This window comes from Vanellus vanellus, assembly GCF_965231255.1.
Source record: "Vanellus vanellus genome assembly, chromosome: 1".
Taxonomy (NCBI): domain Eukaryota; kingdom Metazoa; phylum Chordata; class Aves; order Charadriiformes; family Charadriidae; genus Vanellus; species Vanellus vanellus.
This window is the reverse complement of record NC_138905.1, coordinates 83468572-83495905: the sequence shown is the minus strand read 5'-3', so window position 1 is coordinate 83495905 and position 27334 is coordinate 83468572. Positions and strand designations below refer to the sequence as shown.

The following is a 27334-nucleotide window of genomic DNA, read 5'->3' as shown; positions in this document are numbered from 1 at the left end:
CATTCCAATTAAAAGAAAAAAAAATAGATAAAGTTTAGTATATACTAAAATCACTGTTATGGGCAAGAACATAGGGCTTACTAGAGACATGCTGAAACAAAATCCTCACACATCCTTGAACTTTTGGAGGAAGATCTTACCTTGACCCAAAGTTTGCATCATAGCTTAGTTCTATGATATTTATTTAATGTATTTAGGGATCAGCATGCAAATGGCTTTAACAATGGCTTTCTGTGAAGAAACATAGCTTAGCATGACAGAAATTAGTGAAATAATGGATTGATAAATCTTTTTCCCTTTATATAATACAACTATCGTGTTTTCTTGGCTAACTTAGAATGAAATGTCAACATCTGCTAACCCAGTGCTAGTCAGTTCAACCAAAATAACCTGTATAGAGCCCAAATCTACTCAGATCTCCTTCAAAAATATTACTCTGTAAAAGCCTGGGAAAACAGATGAGTGATACAGATAATCCTTTTGGTAAACACAGCCACCTGCTTGGAAGTCTGCAGTTAAAGCTCACAGCATTGTTAAGAACAGCAGAGTGAATGCAATATACCAAATTACTGGAATATAATATTGGTAACCAGATACAAGACAAAAATGTAAAGGGATTAAGGGCACAGTCAGTTAACAGAACTGCAGTAAAACACTCAAAACGTGGAACTATTCAGTGAATGAGTTAATGGAGCAAAGTTTTCCCTTGATATAAAATGAAATTTGAAACCTATTCTTAAAAGACCCAGAATAAAGGTTTTGAAATCCAGGAAGTATAAACTTCTGTGGATACCACATCTTCCTTCCTGACCAGAGCTCTGGAACAGTCATTGAAGTAGAGAATACAGTAAGACAAAGCTGTAATAACACCAGCTGCTCAAAAGCTTTTGGTCATATAGTTAATTAGCTCACAATAAGTCATTAAATGAAGCTAGTTTAATTAAAAAGAATAGTTCATTAAAGACAAGTTCTTACTTAAAAAAAATAATTAAATTAGAGCTTAAGTCAAAATGGCCACTTTGTTTAGAAATTTCCAAGATTATATCTCAACTCGAATTTCACACTCTCCATCCTGAGAAAATATTATGGTAACTGCGTTGTTGAATGATAACTCTAGCAATGCTTGACATTCACAACAGCAAGAGCACAGAAGTAACGTAATAGCAGGGGCCTACCTACACCTTCAAAATCTTGCACAGGTAGTGTTTGATAAAATTACCAATTGACAGGAAGAAAAATAACACATTTTAAAAGCTGTATTAAGAGAAAAAAGGGGGGAAAAGGGGGGGAAAAGGGAGGGAAACGGGGGGGAAACGGGGGGGAAAGGGGGGGAAGGGGGGGAAAGGGGAGGAAAGGGGGGGGAAAGAGGGGGGAAAGGGGGGGGAAAGGGGGGGGAAAGGGGGGGGAAAGGGGGGGGAAAGGGGGGGGAAAGGGGGGGGAAAGGGGGGGGAAAGGGGGGGGAAAGGGGGGGAAAGGGGGGGGAAAGGGGGGGAAAGGGGGGGGAAAGGGGGGGGAAAGGGGGGGGAAAGGGGGGGGAAAGGGGGGGGGAAAGGGGGGGGAAGGGGGAAAGGGGGGGGAAGGGGGGGGAAAGGGGGGGGAAAGGGGGGGAAAGGGGGGGGAAAGGGGGGGGAAAGGGGGGGGAAGGGGGAAAGGGGGGGGAAGGGGGGGGAAAGGGGGGGGAAAGGGGGGGAAAGGGGGGGGAAAGGGGGGGGAAAGGGGGGGGAAAGGGGGGGGAAAGGGGGGGAAAGGGGGGGGAAAGGGGGGGGAAAGGGGGGGGAAAGGGGGGGGAAAGGGGGAGAAAGGGGGGGAAAGGGGGGGAAAGGGGGGGAAAAAGGGGGGAAAAGGGGGGAAAAAAAGGGGGGAAAAAGGGGGGGAAAAAAAGGGGGGAAAAAGGGGGGAAAAAAAGGGGGGGAAAAGGGGGGAAAAAAGGGGGGGAAAAAAGGGGGAAAAAAGGGGGGGAAAAAAGGGGGGGAAAAGGGGGGGAAAAGGGGGGAAAAAGGGGGGAAAAAAGGGGGGAAAAAGGGGGGAAAAAGGGGGGAAAAAGGGGGGAAAAAGGGGGGAAAAAGGGGGGAAAAAGGGGGGAAAAAGGGGGGAAAAAGGGGGGAAAAAGGGGGGAAAAAGGGGGGGAAAAGGGGGGAAAAAGGGGGGAAAAGGGGGGAAAAAGGGGGGAAAAAGGGGGGAAAAAGGGGGGAAAAAGGGGGGAAAAAGGGGGGAAAAAGGGGGGAAAAAGGGGGGAAAAAGGGGGGAAAAAATTTTAAAGAGAGCTTTTATTATATAGCCAGATAGCAAATAAGAATGAGTTAATATGTGGGTTTGCATCAGCTGAAACTGTTTATGAATTCATTCCAAATCGGGAAAAAATTATAAAGTTTTTTTTCAATATTGTAGAAGCCAAACTATTTTCAGTCTTCAAAATACAAATACTATTCATTTTGCTTTCAATGTTGTTTCAAAATTTGCTTATGCTTCATTTTAAAGTATTTTAAAATATTTTAGAACACTTGAAAATAGAACAAAGACTTTACTTGACAGACCAGGTAAATGTTTTGTTGGAAGAGAAAAAAAATAGTTGTTAATGAAAAAACAGCATGCAAATGGAAAGACACCTTTTTGCAACACAGAATATATATATATGCTTATCCTATATAACAGAAGGTGGAAAGAGCTAGCAATTACTATACTGCATGATATTCTTTACAAGTATGGTCTTTATAAAATGCCATAATTAGTTTTGACAACATACTGTAGAGGAGACAAATAGAGGAATCAAAGAGAAAACAGATTATTTCAGATTTTACCACTTTAAAACCCTTCTCCCAGTGTTCTGACAAGAAAGGCAGAGTTATTCCCTGGATTTAGTTCTACAGGGAAGTAATCCCCACACAGAATGATGAAAGCTTGATGACAGGGCTCTAACAGTCTGATAAACTTATTCCTATCAACTCTGAAAAAAACAAAATCAGAAGAAATAGATGGGGAAAGGTTCTCTGCCGTACCTCAAAAGTCCAAAGAGATTTGGATAAACTTACTTTTTAAATACATGAAAAAAAAAAAAAAAAAAGACATACATTGACAATGCAGGAATACATAATACATAGGTTAAAAGTTAGGTTAAATGTCTAAAGAGGACCTGTTTCCCTGGGGGATGATGAGAATATTTAGAGCTCTTTGACACCAGAGGTGCTGCCAGAATATGGATTATGGGAAACAATGGACAATTGACAGAGCTCTCCAAAGATAAATTCGGCATAAATGAGATCAGATGCTCAACTCCCATCATTCCCACTGTCATGGGCTGGGTTAAACATGTCTTAATCTATGCATTAAATATGCAGTTGAGAAAAAATTTCCTCTGAGGGCATATCAGCAGGGATCTTGAAAGGGGACAGAGGTCAAACAGTGAGGAAGCTCAGCTTTCCTGTCCCTCCTAACAGCCAAGGAGGGATACCCCTCCTTCCACACAGGTGGAGCAAGAGCCTCCATCCTTTTTTAATCTGCTTTATCCTCTAGGTAGAATACGGGAAGTTTTTGCTTCCCCAAAGTGGGCAAGGATCATTTTTGAGATTATCTCTCGCAGACAGTTTCCTGTGTGTTTGGTATCCTGCAAGTCATTACACAATACAGATTACCACTGTTTCCAAACACTTTTCTCAAGCATCCTTTCAAGATAAGGAAGCTTTACTGTCCCCATTTTGCAGAGATACTCATTGTCATATAGGAGGTCTGTGGCAGGGTCACCAACTGGACATACACGTGCTGAGCTCCTTGCCACTGCTTTTACCCCAAGGTCTCTCTTGCAGAGATTCTGTCTGAACAAAGCTGCTCGGTACGCTTACGTGTATTCTGGCAAGTTTGTGTTCTTCAAAAGCTCATTCATGTATCTAAATACTTTACCATCACAGCAAATAAAAAGAATAGTGTCTTACCCCAATAACAGTGCCATTCAAAGGACAACCATTCAGAGGTACTGAAAAAGAAGATAATATTCCATTTAGCATTACCTTTATCATGACATTAACAAGATTTAATAAATCACAGGTACGCTTTTTTGAGTTACTAGATTTCCAACTGAGGACATTTAGATCCAGTTTCACTGTAAAGAGGCATGACCGAGCCCTCTTACATTATAACTTGAAAGGTAACAATTTGTCAGAGTTATCCTGAATTCCACCTCCAAATATCTCTTGCTGAGTTGTTGTGTTTTTTTTTAACAAGTACATGGCACAATATAAATTTTCCTTTCCGGTTCAAGTCTCTCACTCTCAGAAGATGCACTCAGGTTTTCTGCAAGTTACATTGCGTATTTCTCCTCCTCCTCCACCCACTGCTAGCTCCTCACCCCATGGTTGCATATATACTTGTCAATTAAACATGACTGTGAGTCTTCTCAGACTGAGGCCAATTAGCCAAATCTTCTGATTTGCACTTTTGATCCAAGTCTGTGCTAGGAAATGGCCACAGCCACAATGCTCAGAGACACACAGAAGACAGTATGGCTGCATGCAAACTCCCTGTTCATAGGAGGCACTGGGGAGTGTTGAGCCTTCCTGGGCCAAAAGCATCTCAAGACCTCTTTTAAATGATTAAAAATGCAGGCTAGAACTGTAGACACATAGCCTGGTATGTCTCTCTGAAGCAATGCAAAATAGCTTCAGTGCTAAGTAGTTCAAAAGGAGACAGTGAACATCAGCTGCAAAGAGAAAGTAATAGCAGCAGGTGCTATTGTACTCAATGTCTAAATTACACTGGAGATCCACAAAGTAGTACTATACTTGCATAACACACACTTCTGAAATTGCTGTTGAGAAACAGGAGACCAGCACATGAGATGATTATTCATTCTCGATTCCGTTTGTCATACATAAAACCTTACCACATCTGCAAGAAGGACAGCAGTCTATTATTTGGTCACAACGTAGTTCAGTTCCCTCTGGACAGTCAGGCACATCCATTTGAGAGCAAGAAAGATTCTTTTGCTGCACGAAAACCTCATTGTTCACCCGGACACACTCATTGATAATGCAAGGGTTGAAAGGGGATCGCCACTCTGTGCCGACCTGATGGGAAATTGTAAAGGGATTAAATATAGGCAGCAGTATTTGTGCCACTGGATAGAGGGAAGACCACCATAGCCAATATGCTGGTTTGCAAAAGCATGTTTACTGCATCAAGAACAGCCTGTCACTCAACAGTTCTCCACAAATCCTTATCACAACAATCAGTTTATAGAACAGTCTGCTGCTTGGTTTGTAGATCGTAGGAGTTACAGGAGTATCCTTAAGGTGAAAAATAAAGAAGTGTGTCCTGGTTCCGGCAAGGATGGGGTTAATTTCCAAGGAGCCGGCAGGGGAGGCACGTATTCCATACCACGTGACCCATGCCCCGCTATAAAAGGAGCTAGCCGGGGCGGGGGAGTCAGTCGCCACTCGGGGGCGGGTCGCGGCGGTGCGGGTCCGGTCGGTGCGCTTCGCGGCGGTACTGTAATCGCGTTCTTGTATTCCTTTACCGGTGTTATTGTTTTTCTTTCTTTCTTTTCTTTCTTTTTCCCTTTGTCTGTTCTGCTAAATTATAATATTTCAACCCACGAGTTTTGCCCTTTTCTGCTGATTCTTCCCACGGCTGTGGGAGTCGTGCGAGCGGCTGCGTGGTTCTCTGTTGCTGGCTGAGGCCAAACCACGACAAAGTGAAATAACACGTGAAGAATTAAAAGCACTCTGGATTAGATTTAAAACTACCTTTGTTACCTGGTAGCAGGCTGCACTGCAGTGCACTGTAGCCGAGCTGGCCCTCCTTCTGCTGGAAGCTGCTGCAAATCAGCTCTACTAAGCCCAAAAGAGGCTTTGGCAACAGGCTCTAGACCTGAAAATGCTGGCAAATGTAGAAGAGACTGGATCCTACTGACAGTCCTTATGATTATAATCACCCGTGGGTCAGACAAGGTGGGAACTTTAAGTGCTATCATAGTAAGAGACATCACCACAGGCCAGAAAGAAGATGCTGTCACAGTTCAACACTGCGAGGAGCTGATTACTGCTTTGAAGCCATATGCCTCCACTGTTAACACTCTTTGAATGCACAGTGAAAGTGAAAATCAGATCCCCAGTTCCAGTAAATTCAAACATCTTTGCTCACAAAGTTAAGGAATACTTTTCTCTCATGTGTTAAATACTTAGTTCTTTGTTAATGACTAAAGAATTGAAAGAGGACACAGCAAGAAAGAGACAGCGGAGTATAAGGACCTATTACTACATTAGGACAACAGAAATCAGTAAGACATGATGGGACATTAAAATAGGCTTTCTGAAGGCTTGCTTTATGAAGCAGAGAATATTGATCCACATTAAGAATTGCCCTTTCTAAAATCAGGGAAAGAGGCAGGTTGCAAAATGATACATTAACATATGTCAAAAGACAGCAGCAGACTGACTTTGTAAAAGAAGCTACTAAAAAATTAATATTAAATATGTGAACGTGAGATGTAGATGAAAATGCAGACACATTATAAAGAACAACAGTTAGGGAAGAAAAGATGGGGAGTGGGTCTATTATTTTAAATATATTTAACTTACTGTTCCTGCCTTTGTTGAATCCAAAGCTCTGCATAGGATTAAGGAATTTAATGCTACTGGGGCAGGCAAAGGCTTGCAACAGTGGTTGGGTTAGGGACAGAACAAACTGAATAGCCTGAAGGAATTAAAAATGTAGGCAAGAAAAGAAATAAATAACCACGTAGCTTTCCAGAGCGTAAGGTATCTGCAGCACATTTCAAGTGGCTGTTGCATGCACTCACTTCCCATGGGGCTCTTTGAATCCTAGGGGAAGAGGCACACACTGCTGAAAATAAACTGTTATTCTGAGCAGAAAACAAGTGTGGCCTGGATCACTGCGGTCTGATCTGACATGCAGGAATCATCTTTAGCAACCAGAGAATAATTCATGTTTCTACCCTCACTTACTTCCTGATATTTCGTTGTGTAATAAATAAGATATCATATTTGAATAGGACTGTGAAATTCAAGCAATCCAGGGGAGAACTTTGTAGAGTAGGGTAGATGGTTGGACTCGATGATCCCAAGGGTCTCTTCCAACCTAGACAATTCTATGATTCTATGCTGTCCATAGAGTAATACAAATTAATTGGGATAATTTAAACAAATAGCCTATAGCCAGAGAAGCACCGTGTCCTGTTAACGTTCTTTTGAGATACCATTTGTGAAATTACTAATTTTACACAAAAATATTTCTTCCTTAGAGCCTGAAAAGGGCAGGGAGGGTTTGCTTGTTAGAACTAAGTAAGTCCCACACGCCAAAAAACACTGTTTTTCAGCGCTGCTTGATGTATAGAAGAAATAGCTCCTATCTTCTTTACCTCTTTCCATGGAACACAAAATAATTCCAGGGCACTTCTGCTAGAATAGGAAGTGTCCATGCCATTCCTGCCTCACCTCATGCAAACGAGGATCTGCATCACCCCGAGACCACAATAGCTGCTCCTCACAGGCAGTCTTCTGGCATCTCCCACAACACTCCCCTTCTTGGACAATATACTTGTAACCCTGTGGAAGAAGGAAAAAAAAGGACTGACTGATCCAGGAATAGGAAACAAATGAGAAGATTAATCCTAAAAGAAAACACCGGGATAAATATATAATGTTAGCAACTTTTTAGGGAGTTTGAAAGCAGAACTGTAAGGCCACACACTGCCATTACAAAAGAAATAAGTGGTCCACCCAGCTCAGCATCCTGTTAAATGGTTTACATTATCTGTCAGAAAAAATAAATTAAAATGCACACAACATTAGGAGCAGAAATTCTTATCTCATTAGTTCCTGCTTAATATATATTTTGAAGACATATTCACTTCAGCTGCATGGACTAACTCTAGGTACTACCCTTGCTCATGTCATGCCAATCAACTAACGGGCCTTGTAAGGATATCAGCTTCTCTAGTGTGGTATGAAGCACCCCTTCTTGGAGTACAGAAAATGTCAATGGTGCCTAACATTTAAAAAAAAAAAAAGTTAAAAGAAAGAAAGAATCTGAAATCACCCAGAAACATCTTCCTTGTGCTAGAGCCTGCTCAAATATGTTAATAGCACAAAGATTTGCCAGAAGACAGGAAAGAACAATGACAAACAGGCAGAAATGGAAAGGGAAGAGGTAAAAGAAAAATGCTTTCAGAAGACCCTGAGCTATTTCAACAGCATTGAGCAGCAGTCATTTCCAAATGTTAGTTTATTGTATGTGAGCCATTTCTTTTATGCATTAGCAAACTGTAAAGAGCAAATAGCCCTACAAAGAAGTGCAAAAGAGAAAAGTAGTAAACCCGCTTCTAAGGGTGACTGTTGGAATTGCCATGCTATTTGGCAGATCTTGAGGGAAAACTATATATGAACGTTCAGAATCCAGTTTAAAAAAAATCACTACGTTAAATCGCCTCTGTTTTTAGATGAGTCATATATAATTATGAGACTTTTTGTCTGATATTTAAAAAAAATCTTTTTTAGGTATATAATACTATTATACAAAAGAAAATGAAAGGTAAAAATTGTTCTAGTGGCACCTTGGATGTTAATCAGTAGTCACAACTCCCCTTCCCACCGCTGCGAATTCAAGGTTAGGATTGATTCTGAGCACCTTCAGTCATCTGACTGCCCTGTGCTGAAGCAAAGGGAAGGGGTTGGTCAGACATATAGTCCAGGGACCAGATTTGACTGATCATTTCATCTTTTCATCTCCTGGAGCAACTAGCCAAATACTCAAACATTTGAATATCTAAGTGAAAGAAAGCAAGGAGCTTTAATCTAATTAGAAATAATATATTCTACATTTAATAACTAGGCAGTCTCCAAGGGGCAAAACATAACTCTGATTTCAATACAGAGTTGAAGGATAGATGTTCTGTCAGAGAAAATATTGTTCATGCAAAAAAATGTCAATGAAAATAAGCATCGGGTTTTTTTGGTCAACCCCTTTGAACTGGATTGCTGAAGTATTCCCAACTGCTCCCTCCCTTCATGAATTGTTCTTGATTTGCCAATATGAAGCACATTAGCAAACCTCAAAAATCAGCAGACTCTCATATGAAAGGGCATCTTGCATAATGTCATAAAACATAATACCAGAGTTTGACCTAGCTTTGTAGAAAAGGTTGTGCCGTTGAGCACTTTGTTTTATATGACTTTTATCTGCTAAATACATGTCTGAAGCATCTCAAATATTGGATACATTTTATTTGCGTGGCAAACTCAGAGAAGTAAAAATCCAAGAGCTGTTTGTACAGTATCTGACAAGTTTCAGATACTGCACGTTGAAGGTTAATGTTAGATCAAACTGGGCAGGGTAAGTAGTATCTGTCCCATCTTTCATTATTTTTTCATTTTCTAGCATATAGACACAAGCGTATGGATATGCCAGTATTTGACGGGTTATTCAAGGATCCCCTTATAGTCAATATTCTGCTTGTCTCTTGCTTTTTCTGAACTGGAACTGCTGCTTCATTCGTCCTCGGCATCTTGCCTTTAAAAAAACAAAACAAAACAAAAAACAAAAAACAAAACAAAACACACACAAAAAAAAAACAGAAACCACAGAGTTCAAACTTCAAATAGGAAATTAAAATTCAGAAAAGCCCTAGGTAAATGTCTGACTGCCAGTCACACTGAAAGGCAGATGACAGTCTACTGGACTTAAAAAAAAAAAAAAATCCCTGTGCCCCGGGGAGGTATGGGATAAGGCAACACAAGGCACCCCTTGCATTTGAACAGGTGCATGTGGATGATGTGGGAGCGATAATCAGCAGCTGCGATGGAGAACCTGACAAGTGCTCAGATATGCCGCCCGATCAGGCTGTTTTATCAAACACAAATGCTGAGATAAAGCTGATCTCCCACGCAGAGGGTGAAAGCATACAGATTAAGACATTCTACGTGGGGGGGAAATTTTGGCCACTTTTGAACTGCCGCTTGTCTTGCAACAAACAAAAGAGGAATTAATTCTGTAGCATTCAGAGAATGCACATTTTGGTTTCATCGCCTACTCAAGGCTACCAGAGGGACTCACATAGGCTATGGCTTGGCATATTTCTGCACTCCCTCCTTCATACTAGGATTGCTCAGCATATATAGTTCGTTTTTTCATGGGTGCTAAGGTTTTGGCCAGAAAACTCTGTCAGCTGCCTTTTGGCCAACAAAGAAGGAAAGAAAGAACACAGATTATTCCTCAACATATTTTTAAGAAGGCTCCAGTATTTCCCTTTTACATATTGAGATGACAGTACCTAGACAGGGTTGGAAGAATGAAAGAGAATGAAAATGGCAACGGTAGATTAAGAAAAACCCAGTAGGATGGATATAAATCAACTTGAAATGCTGAAAGCAAAATCTTCAGTGGCGGTGAATCAACACAATCGTAGAGATTTCCCTGGAGCTGCACTCATTTACCCCAGGTGAGGACTTAATTCTCGATTTGCAAGTCTCTAAAACATTAAGGTATCATTTCCTAATTTCCATAATAAATTATGCTTTAAAATGCAAGCAGGATGTTTGAAATTAGCTCCTACCAAGACTTTCACAGTTTTTAAATGGGATCCTGCACGTCTAATATTCAAACAACAGTCTTCCTTTTACATTAATTTCTTTGACCTCCTTAATACACACTATTAAGCCATCTACTACCATGCTTTACATGCTACTTCAAAGGAAAATATTCGTATGAAATATTGGAGATTAAAGCCATAAATTTTGTAGTCAGCATCTACTGCAACCGTCATTCACTATGCCTTTGCACGTGCACTGCCAATTTTCTTTATTTTAATTTAACACAGTCATCAGAAGGCTTGAAAACCTAACCTAATTAATTTACACACACTTAGCCAAATGGCTTTGTCTTAAACACTTAGCCCAGAAAATTATGCTTCATTCTTCTCATAATCATTGAGCACTTTAAATTATCCAATAGGTTAAACCACACTGTTTTATATCACTTACAAAGTGCCTAACTCCAAGAACATTGACAGAAATTGAGCAAAGCAACTGCTCCCTTCACATTAGTGTACTAGTGATTTTAAGGTGTTTTGAAAGCTGTTATCCACTTTATCAACATGATTCTCTGAAGGGATGTAGTCTGCAGTACTTTCAGAGTAATAATTTCTGAAGAAGCTGCAGGAGGGAGACACCGCTCCTCCTTGTGGCACATGCAATAATTACAGCAATCTGCTTGCTTTCTCAAAACTTTGGTAAGAGAAAGAAGAGGACAAAAAAGTGAGGGAACTATTATATATAATGAAGCAAACCCACAACTGGTTTGCAAGTGAGAAGTTTGTATTTGCTGTTAACATCCTCAGAGAACTGTGTGATTGGTTCATTTTAATGAAACATCCAGTCTTTTTCCATAGCATTTCTTTACATTCTAAAACAACATATAGGATTTAAGTTTAATTTTGTCATGCTCGGGAGAACAGTAGCACCATTCATTCATCAGGGTGAAGGAGCTAGTACATGTATTACTTTTTTTTTTTCTCTTTTTGTGTAGCTAGATAAAAAATTGTAAGCTGTTCTCACAGAAATCAGGTGGAATGGTCAACAGTGATACTGCACAACTTTAAGACCCGGCAATAATAAACATGAGCAGGAGAGAGTTCGAACATCAACTTAGTAATGATCCATGATTGAAGTATGTCTTTAATGTCAATACAACTTTCAATGTCTTCTAATCTGAACTGAAAAATAAGTTTTATAGACAATTCAAACTGCATTACAAAACTTCTGCCATTCTTGATATGTATATCAACTGAATCAGGAATAAGCAAAGGAATAAAGAAAACGTGAGCTATCCAGGTTCAATAGCTACAGTTTTTATTGTACAATTTTGATAACCATTAAAAGAGTAGAAGAAATGACAAATTCCCAAAAAGAATCAGCATGATTTCCACCAAGGCTTTTTGCTTATTTTAAAAATGCTCTTTGACACCACAATGCTTAAGGCTGGTTTGTCAAGAAGCTGTAGCTCTACATTAACGATACTTTATTAGAAAAACCAATTATTGATAAAGTTATGGCTATGAGCCAAAAGACAGTCTGAATGAATCTAATATTTCATAATTGCCATACTAGAAACAAGTCTCTTCTACAAATGGAAATTGAAGGAATTCTCTTGCAAAAGCTGAAAGCTCTCACACCTACCCTCATGGTTTTCACTGTGCTGGGCATCCTCAAGCTTTCTTACCAAACTCTACAGTCACAGAAAGAGCACTAGTTTGGGTTGCCTTTTTTTTAAATTGATTGTTTGTTTTTTTTTTTTTTTTGTTCTGGAATTATGCAGTATTTAAGACACAGCAGAGGAAAATATTATCCAAAAAAGTTTATCGTTTTTTACACCCCAAGTGCATATACCTATATGCTGCCCAGCCTTGTTCTCATACAGAGGCTGTTAATGATACTGAAATACAGTGATATTAAGGAGTTTGAAATTCTTTGAAACCCAAGGCACAATTAGCATAATAGGGTTCAGAAAAGAGAACTGCTTTTCAGATGTTGGTTTGCTTAACTGAAATGTTCATAGTCAAATTTCAATCCATGATTAAATGTTCTAAAATACATATTAGTGTAAATTCAAATGAGAATTTAACACTAGTCAGACAAAGTAGGTCTTCTACAACAACTTTAACTCAGCCATGAGTTGCTGCACATATATGCTTTATGCCCAATGTCCTGTGATTAATGATGTCTTTCCAAAAGCAAAAAGAACACCTCTCACTTTTCATAGCTGTATATACAAGGTTTGCTAATGAAGAGCTTTCTTCCAAATATAACTGAACAAAAGCAGAGAGGTCATGTGTTGATCTGTTCTGAATGCAACTGCATAAATGGGACTCATTCAAAAAAAAAAAAAAAAAAGATTTTCTTGAAACTAGATGAAAGGTTTAGGAAAAACAGTGGGAAATAGACTGCAAAGATTTTGAGACTTGGTGGAGGAGGAGAATGTTCATGATGTATTTATTTGGAGAGTTAATGCATTTTCAGCAAGAAGAAAAAAGCCTAATCCTGAAGCAGAAAAAAAGCAAGGGAATCTTGTCTCACATGCAGCATTGGAAAACCCAGAACATCAGAGTATCATCCTAGTCAGTACAGTGAATCAAACATAGAAGGAGCACCTGTCCCTCTTAGTTAAAGTTTTTGCAGTTATTGCTCTAGTGTGACCTCCTCTGCATTTCCCACTGACAAATTCCAGCTGGTCACCTGTAATGACATCAGGGCAGTCTGTTGAGTCACAGGCCAACATGCAGACTTTTATCAGCTCCTGGACCACTGAAAGCATTGATGTTACAACACACATCTGGAAACGGTTGCTGCTTGGTCAACTGTTTGAATTTTGTGTGGCCTAATGCAATATATAGCCTAATATAAATATTTAAAAAGCAACTGAATAGCATTAACTAGCTCATCTTTGCTTCTGCACTGAGGGGAAAAAAACAAATTAGCTGCTTCTGGGCTTCACTTCATGGTTCAGGGAAGAATAACTTATGGGGAAAACCCTGGGTCAGCAAAAGACCTGCAGAGAATATTCTGCATCCCAGATAGCCACATCTAATTGCTCCTCATGGGCCCCGCGCAGCCTACTGAACTTGCAGATTGTGAACACACCGGACCATGGACTAAGGAGAAGCTGCTTCAAGTCAGATGTGCCGTTTCCCGAATGGAACTGGCTAATAGCATCAAGAACAATCTCAATTAATCCATGTATATACTGAAAGCTTTACAAAGAGGCAAAGTGTACTTGTGGTAGCCTCTGATGTTTGCAGCAGAACTTCTCTGGCCAAATGGCAGTTGGTAACGGGTATGAGTTGTCAGCACTTGGCTGGGCTAGGCAACCTCTTCTGACATCTGCTTTTTCTGCAGACCCAAGCTGTGTATTTCCACTGTCTTCACTGACTGACCCATCCATACTAACCCCATCAAGCAACGACATGGGAATCCTCAAGGGTTATGGGTACAAGGTGCTAGATACCAGAGCAAAATGCAACTCTAGGGCATCACATTTAATTTCACAGTGATTTTTCACTTCCTTATTCTCCACATTATGTTCATGTGAGGAATGTTAGGGATGTAAGTTGGGTAGTTTAATGGAAGTCTAAAAACCATTTTGAACTTTTGTTTGCACAAATCATGTTATGGTCAGTCTTCTAGTCTATGACACCGGCAAGCGCTGCTGACTTGCAAACAATTCCTTTGACCCTTCTAGAATTCTTCTAACAACTTTTTTACAAAGTATCTGTCTCCTCCTGCTTGACCAGCTATGTCAATATAACAAAGCAGTTCATACTTCCTTTGTGGCCTTCCAAAAGCAGACCACATCATTTTATAGCATGTAGCAGATGTCTGAGCATAATAAAGGCCACAGCATGTGGTGTTATTACTGCCATAATTGGCAGAGCTGAGCAATAGACAGATCTGAAATGTTCTCTTCAGAAAGTGGACTTCAGCTAGAACAGTCATTTGAAATTGAACTTCAGACATCATTAATACTTATTGTGTAAGTGGTGTAAGTGATAGACACTTCGGGATGCAGTTCTACTTTTACTAAAATATAAAATAAACTTGTGACTGATTTCCTTGGCAGCAGGATATGACCATAAAACAATAACACTAAAAGTCAGCAATGCTCAGGCCCTCTTAGATTCTGTTCCCAAGATAATTAGTTGCTACAACACTTATTTTCTATTTTTCTCTGGTTTCTCTAAACATGCAGGTTTACAAGTAATCATTTCAGATCCCCATCAGGGCTCTGCTGGCTAATGTACTGGTTTAAATGTTACTCACCTGAGAGCAGAATGTGTTACATGCTTTGTCGTGACACTCCATCATCTGAAGTCCTGTAACATCATCCCTCATACTCGTGCAAGAGCATTCCCTGCAACCATCTTCCCAGGTCGTCCCAACAGGGTAGACTATGTTGTTGTGTACACACACCTATTGAATGCAACAATTAAAACATGAAAGAGCACGCTCTGCTGTAAGGGCACACTGCTGGCTCCAAAAGGCTGCTTTTTAAGATGTGAAACCTACCATAAATTTTATGGAATATTTTGAACCCAGTAGAAATGCTACAGGTCTTAAAATAGTGGCTCCTTTGCTAAGGAAAGGAAAATAAGTGCAACCAAAGCTACTGTTTTATAAAAAATAAATCGGAGAATTTTATCTGTAGTCAGTGGAGTTGCACAGGATCTGAGTGAGTTTGTCTGCAAGTATAATGTGACCCAATATTTACAGATAATAAACAGTAAGCCCTGTAGAAGGAGCTGTGCATGCAAAACTTGTAACAGAGAAGTTAAATTTTACAGCTACCTCAGCTGATCTGAAAAGATCCTACGTTGAGCTACGAGCGTTCATTCTCTGGTATCCTTAGGCCATCAAAACTACCACAAAAGTAGTGCCATCTTTTACACTGTGCTTTCTATTAGTAAATTTTACAGCATGTTATTAAAGAGATGAACATCATTTATTTTTACAGACATAGCAAGTAAGTCATAGAGACACAAAATGACTTATGCAAGGTCATGAACTACTTAGCAACGGAAAAGAAAGGCTAGACCTCCTGAGCTGCAAGACAGTGTAACCCTATGTTAAGCTCTTAAGTAAGGTTGCTTCGATGAAAAGGTTACATTGCCCTGCGATATCTCCTCTAAGCAACCTTATCTTAAAGGTTAACATAATATAACAACTTAATAAAAGGTTGGCAAAATAAGGGAAAATATATCCTGGTGAAGCTTTAACAGGATCAGGTATTAATTTGGAAAAACTTTAAAAGTGACAATATAGTGCATATAAGATACAATGCCTCCTCAGGCAGACACAAAGGTAACCAATGGGCACAAGGAGTTTAAGTGTCCCAAATGTTTCAATAAAGCTAGTATAGGACTGTAAGAATATATAGTAACTGTACTGATCCAAAAGCATGTAACTCCAGAACAAATTAAAAATTTAAAATTTACCTCCAAAATTCCAAATGCATGAATGACCTTGAAGTTTCAAAGGGTTTTGGTTTTTATACATGTATACATATACAGAATCCGATTATCTCAAAGTCACAAAAAATGGATTGGCTGCGTCAGAATAAATGACTGTAATAAAACAACAAGCAGTGTGATGCAACACTGCATTTCTCTCAGACACACGTGAATTACAAATGCCCTGGCACCAGTACCCGCTAGTCTCACTGGGGGTTTGTAAATACCTAGCTACCCGCTTACTTTGGTGCTATCGCATCGGGTATAAAAGATGATCTTCTCTGTGGAAACAACGATTCATTCCCCTTACCCTGCCTGGAATGCAGGTGGTAGATATGCAGCCACAGTCATTGGCGAGAGATCTGGATAGATATCCCAGAGGGCAGCTCACTGTTGAGTTCGTACAGCTGCAGGTACACTCATACTTATCGCAGCACTCAGTCTTCTTAACAGTCAGCTCTCGATGCGGTGGGCAGGAAGGTCTTTGAACCAAGCTGCATGCTTCCCTGTTACACGCTGGTAGAAAAAGGCAGGTACCATGTCAAGCACACGGCATTTCATAGCGCTGCAAGTGAACAAGGCAGTTCTCTGGCAGCGCGGCACTAATCGCTGCTGCAAACTGTTATAAATCTACTTAAAGGAGTAATGCAGATATAAAAGACCCAGGTCAAAGATTGTGCTGCAGGTTCAGGAAAGTATCTACCCTGCTGAAAAAGTCTTGTCTTGTATATAATGAAAATGATTCATAAAATAAGAATAAAGGTCAGAGCACACGTGTCCAAGAGTAAAGTGTTTCTCTTTTCCTTAATTCAAAATTGTAGTCAGAAAGGGCCAACAATACCCTTCTTCCAAGCCTGTGAAATCATTACATGTCCATTGGCTTCAAAATTAAACCTTTCAAAGGGAAAAAATAATGTATAAAGGATGTTGTCGGTGTTGCTCAAATGCAATGTTCCAGTGGCACTCCGTGCTAAAAAAAAAAAATAATATCTTACCACATGTGTAATTTGGTCTGCATTCTCCAGGGTTGGTCAAAGCAAGCTGCAGGCCAAACTCACAGACAGGGGCAGGAGGCAAATCACAGGAAACCAGATCACAGACTAGGAAGAAAAATTGAGAGAGTGTTTAAGACTACGCCTGACTAGTTAGTCCTCAAGAAAAGACACACATCCATGCACAACCCCATTATTTTTTTTTTTCCTATGTTCAATTGCTATCCTAAAATATGAAGTAAGTTAGAGTTCAGCAGGTCAGACTTTGTTTTCAAAATAGCTTAGGGAACAGTTCAAGCTTGGGTTATGAGGATTAAGGTTCTAATGTTATATTTAATGTGCAAATATAGACCATGAAAAAATAGATACTTGAAAAAAAGAAAAAAACAACCCAACATTCTAATGTCATTTATACAACAACAAATTACTCCATTCCCTTCCTCATCTCTTACAGAAAAAGGGACAAAGTCAAGTTAGAAGTGAATGGAGACTCACATCCTCAGGGGCTGTATATATTTTTCCACACACATGATTGTACACTTATTCAGTGGTTTCAAAAATGGAGCATTGCATTAAATAAAAGAAGGGGTTGTATACCTTTGAAGCATCTGATAAAAATATGGACCCAGAAGATTCCAACAGTTTATGAGAACCTACCACACTCATACTCAGGGCAGCACTGGCCAGGGTCCCTGCGCAGACGAGGGACTTCACAGGGACCGCACTGAACAGCTGTAGTAAGAAGAAAACACCCATAAAACAAGTTTGGATAAGAGCTACAAAACTCGGTAACAAAAACATAAATTGAAGTCCAGTCATACTTAGAGCTAAACTAATTTACGTTTGGCAGTAGGGCAAGGTCGGACTGTGCAGTTTACTTTCTTGTTATCCAGACACATGCAGATCTTGCAAGGCTCGTTGGCAGGAATCCACGTTTCCATGTGCTGCATGAAAGAATAAAAAAAAAAAAAGAAGAAGAAAAAAAAAAACACCAAAAAACAAAACCAAAACAGATTGTTGAAAAGAAATCAAATATTCTGGTCACTGGTATGTTACTTATGGAAGTGGGTGAGGGTGAGTAACATTCATTTGGAAAACCAGGAGACTACGCAGGATTGGTTGGTTGCTCTGTTAACAGAAAGAACCTAAGGAGACACATAATTCTAAAATGACTGTCGTGTACCAATTTAGCAAAAGATGTAAAGAATGCATGAATGGGATGAGGAATTACTATTGTTTTAAGCATGAAAAATGCTCAGATGTTACAATAGCCTGTGATTGCATTTGTAACAGTGGATTCATGCAACTACATACCACGATTGGCTGTTCAGTGGTAATAAGGGAAATAACAATATTTTGGGAAATACATAGAAGTGTCTCCTTTCCCAAATTAGTCGTATTTAAACACAGAGAAATAAACAGTGCATATGTTTTATTAAGAATATGTGGGGTGTCGTGACTTGATTTCCCATTGGACTGAAGACTGGAAAAGTACTATAGCAACCCCAAATCTGAAAACATCTCTATGGTGATTAGCTGGAGGTAATAAGTACATTCAGAAACTGCCGGTGAAGTGTATCATTCTTCAACCACTGCTCCTTCTCATGACAGAGAGGGAAATTATTGAGGTTAAAGATGGAATTACCTATAAAGAACTATCCACATTTAACACCTATGGGAATAGGGAGGTAAGAGTGAAAAGATGCACTATAGGACAATAACGTTAACTTGCACAATTGATCCAGGTTCTGGGTGAGAACATGTAGAGTAGCTTAGGATGCCACAAAGGGAAAATGTGTCATCCAGAAAACTCTGGAGTGCAGTTTAAAAATAACAGTCTGCCCAAGACCTTTAGTAATAAGAAGAAAGGAAGGAAATATCTAAGCATACTGCCACCTGTACCCCAAGATATCTGTGTATTTTGATCCATGACAGGAGTCTGAAAGGACAGTTTACTTTCAAAGGTTAACAGCATGGCAAGGATAAGACACCAGGCATGCTAGAACAAGCCAACCAGAGGTTTAACAAAGCTTAAGAACCGAATCTTATAGGGTCGGTTAATCCATAGGAAACTATTTTAGTCAAAGAAAGCTTGCATCGATGCTAGTGAAGAACATTGTCTCAGGGCTTGGAAAAATAACTCAGAGGCCTCTGCCAGAGCACTCAATGGCCTCAGGGTTAAAAGGGCCTGAGAAGGCAGCTGATAGAAAATGCCTAAATTTGCAGGTGGTGATGTGAAAAGCATGTGGACGCTTCAAGACACAGAGAAAGCGAATCACAACACTTGCTCTAACATTTTCAGCAGCCTTGATCTTCATGCAGGTTTTCTTCAGCATAAGCAGGACTCTCTTTCTAACACCAGAAGAGATGGCAAGTGATAGCACGATGTTAGTAGAGCTCTATATGGGTGCTGGTACTGGGAATCCAGTGACCCCAAGCATGATATGAGGTAGAAAGGAACAGAGGAACGAACACCAGAGGGAAAGAAGAGGGTTAAGGAAATCATAACCCACCACCAGTCGCACTGCCTGTTGTACTGCTCACACAGCTAATCCTGCAATGGTGGAGACGCAAAACGGCTGTGTGAGCTGATCCTCCCCTGCCCTCCACCTCCCCATCCATGCAGCAGCTGCATCTAAGCCTTGCCATTGGGGTACAGACAAGAGGTTTTCAGAGTTAAAACCCCATTAAGGGGCATGTGACAACTCACACATTTCGGAACTTCTGCAGAAACAAGTAGATATCACTGCAGACGTTATTCCCAAGACGTGCACTGAGTTTTTCTCCATGAGGGCTTGAAACAATTATTTAAATGGAAAATGCACTGCATTGCCTGAGGATTCAGAGATTTAAGGCACACAGATCCTAGACTTTAATCTGCATTTGCAATAACCATTTCATATAGAATCATAATACAATAACAAGAGTTGTCATGGTCACTGAGACTTGTGCACAATTGATCTGTGTTTAGGGCTGTGATTATATACATTGCATGCTATTTTTTTCCTTCAAGAAACATAAGATTTTTTTCTATTCCTTTTATTACAAAAATTACTGGGGCTTTTTTTTCCTTCCATTTTACCAACTCTATAAGCACTACACAAATCCAATGATATTGTATTTAAAACAAAGATCCAAAACAGAACATCGTGGCTATATGTATGGAGATACCATAACCTTAAAATAAAAGCTAATACAAGCTACATGTGCTCAATCCTTCAGAAAACTCTAACCTCTTGTTTTGAAAAAATGCCATTTGGACGATGCAGTTGTGGAACGGAAGAGCGCACCTCCCCTGTGCCTTCTCTCTCTCTCTGCCCACGTCCACAGGGTACGCACGCCTGAGGAGGGGGGTTAATGCTGTGGGGCTCCTGTCACCAGCCCCTTGCCCAGCAGCAGGAAGCCCTCAAGATCGTGTTTAGTGAACACTTTTCCATCGCACTGTGCCGTGACAGTGCCAGCAGGCAGCACTAAGGCACAAGCCGTGGCAAGGCGGGACCCTCGGACCTGCGTGGACCTGTCCTGGGAGCAGGAGGGGGGGGGTTGCATGGACACCCGGGGCAGACCTGCCCCTCAGTAGGACCCTTGCCTGGAACACTTGCCTCGTTGTCACGTGCGTTGCTCACTGGTACCCTACCACCTAAAGAAAGGTGTTCTCTCTGTTAAGTTTGATGCTCTTGTCACTATGTTAATCAACACAAACATTATTTAAAAGAGATGTTTCTGCCACAAATATGTGTATGCGTCCTTTCAGTTTAAATGTAAACACTTATAACACATTTCTTGCTGAACTAAATGCGAGTCTAAATTGGTGGGTGTAAAATGACGTTATTCAGAGTACATACATTCATTTACTTCTTTAAATCTACCTTTTTACTTAAAGAATAGCCTATCCACACACAGACTTCTGTTATTTACAGATCTGTGTTACAAAAATGATTATGTCTTTCACAGCAGGTTTGGTGAGTATAAGACCATCCAAAAATTGCGTTAAGAATCTAAAGCCCATAAAATACTGAAATTAAAGCCCCTTCTTCTTAAAGTCCCATAACTAAATTGCAAACTTAAGGGGACTGGCTGACTTCGGTGAAAACTACCAGAGCTGAGTAGCTGGGAGTGAAGAGGAACAACCCCTGCTACTTGGAACAGGGGACACAGGGAGGAGCTTGTGCAGCCACTCTGTGATACCAAAAGGTAAATCAACAGTCTTTTTCACCGCAGTCTGTCACCCAGCATCCACAGCTCTTCCCAATCCTATTCTGCCACAGAGAGGTCTGACTTAGCTGAGGAAAGTGGATTTTCAGTAAAACTAAAATGATTCATTTCATCTAAGGAACAGTTCTCATTTAAAAAAAAAAAAAAAAAAAAAAGAAGAGGTAGGCTAATACAACCTGACATAAGGTTGTCTTGGCCTCACTGCTCCACACCAATTGCTGAAAATATTTCAGTAAGCTTTGCAAAGACAATACAGTACATTTTAAGCACAGGTTCCAGATTTATGATTAAATTGTCATTACTGGTAAAAGTCTGCAGAATGGAAGTGTTTATCTTGGTAAATGTTGACTTATGCCACCCCTCCTCTCTTCCCTCTAGACCTCCCTCCACACAAATTTGTCATGCATTTCCGGGTCTGTACAGTCCCAGCTGTGAATTTTATATCCGTCCCAGCCAATTTCACACTAGGGGAGCTACATGGAGCTGACAGCCGGCTAGTTATGAGGAACTGAGCTAGAAAATAAAGTATCCAAAGGGGAAAACAGTTAGACTTATAAGACAGATTTACTTGCAAAAGTACGAATCCACAACCATTTACAAAGGTAAGCTGCTAAGTATATCGTTACCTGATGGTGCGTGCCATCTTCACTGACACATTGTGTGCAGACTTCTTCATCAACACAGCTGTCATTAAAAATCACCTGCCTGTCTGGACAGAAGCAGCCTTCTGTGGGATAATCCTTGCAGACACTGAGTTTGGTACTATTATCACAGTGCTTTATGCAGGCTTTGTGGCAGTGATCGTATGTCAAATATGTGGGACATTTCATTGCTGAGGAAGACAGAAAAAACTACTTAGATAAAGAGATCTGAAATGCAGATAAATATTTCCACTCACACTTTCTTTAGAATTCTGTTCAGGTTTTTGAAAACCATCATCTGATGAACACATTTTGTCCTCTGCAACCACTAACATCTTTGAAAATACACTTTTAAAATTAACAAAATCCACAATGGAAAGCGATTGAAGGCATTTGCTTAAGTTACAGTCCATGCAGAAATCATCAAGCCACATTTTCAGACCACATGCATCAGCAAAGTATGACTTATCCTAACAATGATACAATGGCTTGCATGAGCTGAACATCTTGCCTGACTTTGTTTTCAACACTGGGCAAGAGACATAAGAATTTAGAACCACCTTCATGTGTATTGGAAAAGCACTGGTAACAGTGCACGGTTAGGAGATACCCAGGACAGACTAAAGCATTGAACAATGATTTTTTTGACAACTTCATAGGCAGTAGTGTTCCCAAGAAACTAAAAGCTAGCAAACAGAATATTATGGTACTTCAAAACTGAACCTGCTGGATTTCTACACCTGATTAACTGAATTGCCTTATTAATGGAATTAATAAATGAATCAAGGAAAGTTGCGTTCCCTCCTAAACCAACACACAAGATTTTTACTGATGAGTTCACATGACTGAGGGTATTGCCTCTAAAAGGAAACACAAAACTAAGGCTACAGCTATTCAAGAAACCTACGGACACAGCTTCCATACTGTGTATTCCCTTAAGTCTACTTTATTTTTCTCTACAGCTTCGATTTGGAAAAGTGTTTCTTATTTCCCAGTTTGTGACTGCTGTGAGGTTTATAAAACCTTTTTTCAATCCCCTGACAAAAAACACTGAAAGAAATTACTGAATGAAGACCCAAGCTCCCTACCAAACAAGCATTCATCAGCTGAACTGTGTACACACACCCTTCATAGCAGCCAAAGGAAACAGAAATGTCTTTAACGTTAACCCTTTTCTGTTTCAAGACATGCTAAACCCAATTAATTCTGATGTGTTGGAGTCTATGTTCGTATGTGTGAATAAGCATCATAGTTCAGCAGATGCAGAGAAACTGGAAAAGCCACAGGAACTTGATGAGGAGTCCAACCCCACCATGAAATGCTTTGGCTGGATTCTCAAAACACAAAAAGGTCTATCCAAGTACAATAGGAGAAATCACCTGCTTATAAATCTGTACTAGCAGCTATGCAGGCTATACTGTGTTTTCCAGAAAAACTTGTTTCCAGAAACAGTTCTGTAAACAAGGTGTCTAGAGTAAGCACCAGTGCTTATTGCCTGTGATGGTCTCAGGTCAGCTGTAATGAATGTGTGAAAATACATCCACAGCACGTATTAAGGTAGTGTGTCATTTACTTTTTTATTCCAGTGTTAGTAAGCACACTGGCTCTCATCTTGCTTACCTACCACTAGCCCTAAAGCAAATCTCATAAGCCTTCGCTGCACAAAATTATATTAATTTATTTTACAGTTTAATGTTGATGCCCATCAGCATAGAACCTGGACAGCTCTCAAGCAGAATAAGTAGCAATGCTAAAGCCTCTAATTTATTTCATGTAACATAGCCCTTCCTCCTTCCTCCTCTTTGGCATTAAGGAGCCAGGTATGTGAAACATGCAATGAAGAACCATGCCCCGGACTCCAGATATGCTATCAAAAAGCCTGTGTGCCTGTGTAAAATGATAATATTTTTTCAAGGAAGAAATGAGGTAATAATGTTTTGAAAAAGAAATATAAATGAGCTCATGTGAATGCCCTTGTTTTGAAGTAAACTCTGTCCTTGGGGACATGGGAATGACACGCGCATAAGCAATGTCAAGAGATGCAATAAGCTCCATCAATGTCTGGAAAATCATCCTAACCATCCTTTCATCCTATTGCCACAATGACAACCAGGAAATTGTAGAAAGCCAGATCAGACACATTACTGCCCTTATGCTCTAGAGATTTGGCCAAGCTCTACATGGTAGAACAGGTAAACGTTTTTTGTATAGAAACTTCTGCCAAAGGTATGGAATGTGAGAAGGCATGAAGGATTCCTCACAGGCAGCCTCAGAAACAAGTATTTCAACAAGCCACCCTCCTGGATGGCTATTTCAGTGCTCATCTCAAATGCCTATTGTAGTATTTCAACAAGCCACCCTCCTGGATGGCTATTTCAGTGCTCATCTCAAATGCCTATTGTTTTTGAATGAAAAGGAAAAGACTGTGGGTACTAGCAAAAAGGGAAAATAAGGCTGAAAAACAAGTAACAGAAGAGTAATTCTTCTGCCAAATTAGTTTCAAAAGAAATCTACCTCAAATACTAGCCTTTATGATGCTACTATGACCATGTATTGATATTGTATTCTGTTCGCTGGCTCCATTAAAACGTGACCTTTTCTTTCAAACAAGGAAGAGACTAATAAAAGAAAGGCTGGGGAAAAACAAACAAACAAACAAACAAACACAAACAAACAAACAAAAAACAAACAAAACAACAACAACAACAACAACAAAAACAACAAAAAAATCAACTAAACAGTTTCCTTGAAACCTATGATTTCCAAGTGTCATCTGGCATATTTAAGTATTGACTTTTCTTCGGCTGCTTATTTTTTCTTTAAAGTACAGTAGCTATTCCTAGTAGATACTGATTGGAAGAAAATAACTTCTATTGGGATGTACAGAAGGTGCAAGTCCATCAAAATAAAATAAACCCTTAAACAAATTCAGAGTGAAAGATCTAGTGACAGTTTGCACACAGACTTTGTGGCTCAAACAGATGAGACAAGACAGAGCATCCTTGTTTAAAGTACCAAATGGATATTTAGGGGAGGGGTGTTTTCCAAGCCTATGATACATGGAGAAAGGCACACATCTTTTCAGGTGACAACGCCACACCTTTCTGATCAGGAGTATAATTTAGCACAAATTTAGCAGCTAGCTAGCTCCTGATGTCACATACTGCTGGCATACCTTTTGCCCCACTGTACTGTCATGTGCAGCCAAAAGAACATCTAAAACCCCAGTGCCAATGAAGCTGGAGTGAATAGTACACCAGGGCCAATACCTCATCAGCTGCCAGTCAACCTCCGCAGACTGCTCAGGCACAGTTTTCTTAAACCTCCCTTAGCAGGTCTGCTTTATCCAAAGGAATACATGTAGAAGGGTTTTTCCATTGTTCTTGGGAGTGGTTTCAAGGCCACATTAAACTAAATTAGATCAGTATTGCTGTCAAAAGGGGTAGTCCCCCCTTAACCTCCTCACCTCAGCTGCTCTTTCCTGCTGGTACTTTTTACCCTTTTACAGCTAGTTTTCAGAGTTCACGAAGCAACGTGTGAGGACTACTGCCAGCACACCAAACGGAGTGGGAATGCATGGCTGGAGATGGAAGACGAAGATAAAAACTGTCCCACGTCAGCTGAAGGCAGTTGTAAAGCCACCCCCATACTGCTGATTTCCAATTAATGATTTAAATCCTTCAGCTGTTATGGTCCTTGCCAGCATGCCTTGCTTACACAGCGAATGAAGAGTAGTGAATAATCTCAGTGTAGCTCCACTACACAAATCCTTCATTAGCAGGGCTGGTTTAAAGGTTTCTTGTATCCCATTGCTTCTCTCTCCTCCCCCCGACCCTCGTTCTTGCTTCTCTGACAGATGTCACTGCCCCTCAGTTGAGCAGGCACAGCCTGTTATGCATTTACTTTCTAACCTGGGTCTGGAAAACAACCCAATGAAACAAAAAACAAAACCCTCTACCAACCAGAATGGCTCACGAAAAAAATGTTAGTTCTAAGCAAAATATTTTTCCAGGAATCTCTGCAGCTGCTGAGTGCCACCAGCATCCTTCTCAAAGAACCACACCTTTAACTGAGCAGTACCAACTAGCAGTTCATTTCATACACCATGCAAGCATCAACTATCTATCTAAATTTAAGTTATCTGCAAGCTCGTATTGGAGAGTACCTAGAGGGCATGTCCATATTGCACATAAATGAGTGTAAAGAGCTGCTGAGAAGCACTCATGGAAGCATTAGCATATTAGCAGCTACTGCTGATGCTGTCATTTATCTTCTATTTTTGCTTTCCGAGCAAAATTTGTGAACTGGTACTTATTACTTGGGCTACGCAGTTCAAAGCAGGCTTGGCAACCTCCACATGAGCTGCCATTTCTTTTGTAACCGCAGAATGAATATATCTCAGTCCATTCACCAATCGCTAAATAAACAATCCTATTTCCAGGTGAATAAAGGTTCCTCTCCACGCAAAGCTGAATCCCAAGAGGTGTTGATATTAGCAATGCAGTGATTTGTTAGCAACCTCTGTGATCTTCACATTAAGATAAAGCCTGTACTGTCATTGAAGTGGAAACCCTATTCAGCAGGCATTTACTGAGAGGGTGAGCCTGCTCAAGGGATGTGTGTTCTATGCATCAGGGTTACATGGCTATCAGTGGAAGCTACAGGCTGCTGCAGCACAAGTCTACTAAGTGTGGGTCTAGAAAAAAAAAAAAAATTAAAAAAAATATCTCCCTCACTATGCATTCCCACCTAGGAGTAAAGTTGCCTTCCATCCATTGACACAAAGCTGGAAGTCTACCAGATAGTGCTCAACACATGCACCCTCCCAAAAAGGAGCAATAAAAGCTCAGGCAGTGGAGCTGAATGAGCACAGGATGGAGAACAGGCTGTCTTTATCAGATATTCCAGCAAGAATATTTACCCATCCAGGCAGACCAGTCAGGAAGGACTTGTACTGCTTGAAATGTCCCAATATAGCATGACAAAAAGCCAAATCAAACCCTAAAAAAAATAACAGGGATTCACTGGAGTAGGGGGAGGGAAGCAAGGTATTCCAGAACTGTGCCATTGTTATTAAACATGTAGTGGTAGAGTGATTAAGCTGCACTGCCTATTTAGTCATAAATGTAACCTGTATAATGTCGCTGTAATTGGCAATTTTATTTTTGCCAGTTGCACGTGTGCACCTGTTTGAAGGAAGAAGATTATGCTATTGTTAGAACACTAATGACTGCTTTATGCAACTAGTGTTAAAATGGGCAATTATTCGGCTATCCTTGTACATGCTGAGTAACAAGACAGGAATTTGAAAACTGCTGAGAGTTATTAAGGTACTTCACTGACATTCAGCCTTGGATTTTACAATTTGCAAAGTCTGACTGAAGCACTAAATTTGGAATATGCCTGTTATCCCTCTGCTTTCTAGGACTATATTCCAAACTGACTGTGTTGTTTCTTAAAACATTCAGTCTGCAACAGCA

The 27334-nt window shown here is 40.2% G+C and overlaps 1 protein-coding gene across 1 annotated transcript in view; it reads right to left on the bottom strand.

Annotated features, from left to right (window-relative positions):
- Positions 1-27334, bottom strand: part of VWF (von Willebrand factor) — a 147120-nt gene that overhangs the window by 15183 nt on the left and 104603 nt on the right. The window contains exons 38-46 of the mRNA XM_082479000.1: positions 21840-22045; positions 17840-17942; positions 17656-17730; positions 17002-17106; positions 16317-16522; positions 14820-14969; positions 7446-7556; positions 4874-5057; positions 3927-3967 (exon numbers count right to left, since the gene is read on the bottom strand). Of these exons, the coding sequence (XP_082335126.1) occupies positions 3927-3967; positions 4874-5057; positions 7446-7556; positions 14820-14969; positions 16317-16522; positions 17002-17106; positions 17656-17730; positions 17840-17942; positions 21840-22045 (1181 nt within the window). The remainder of the gene's footprint in view (positions 1-3926; positions 3968-4873; positions 5058-7445; positions 7557-14819; positions 14970-16316; positions 16523-17001; positions 17107-17655; positions 17731-17839; positions 17943-21839; positions 22046-27334) is intronic.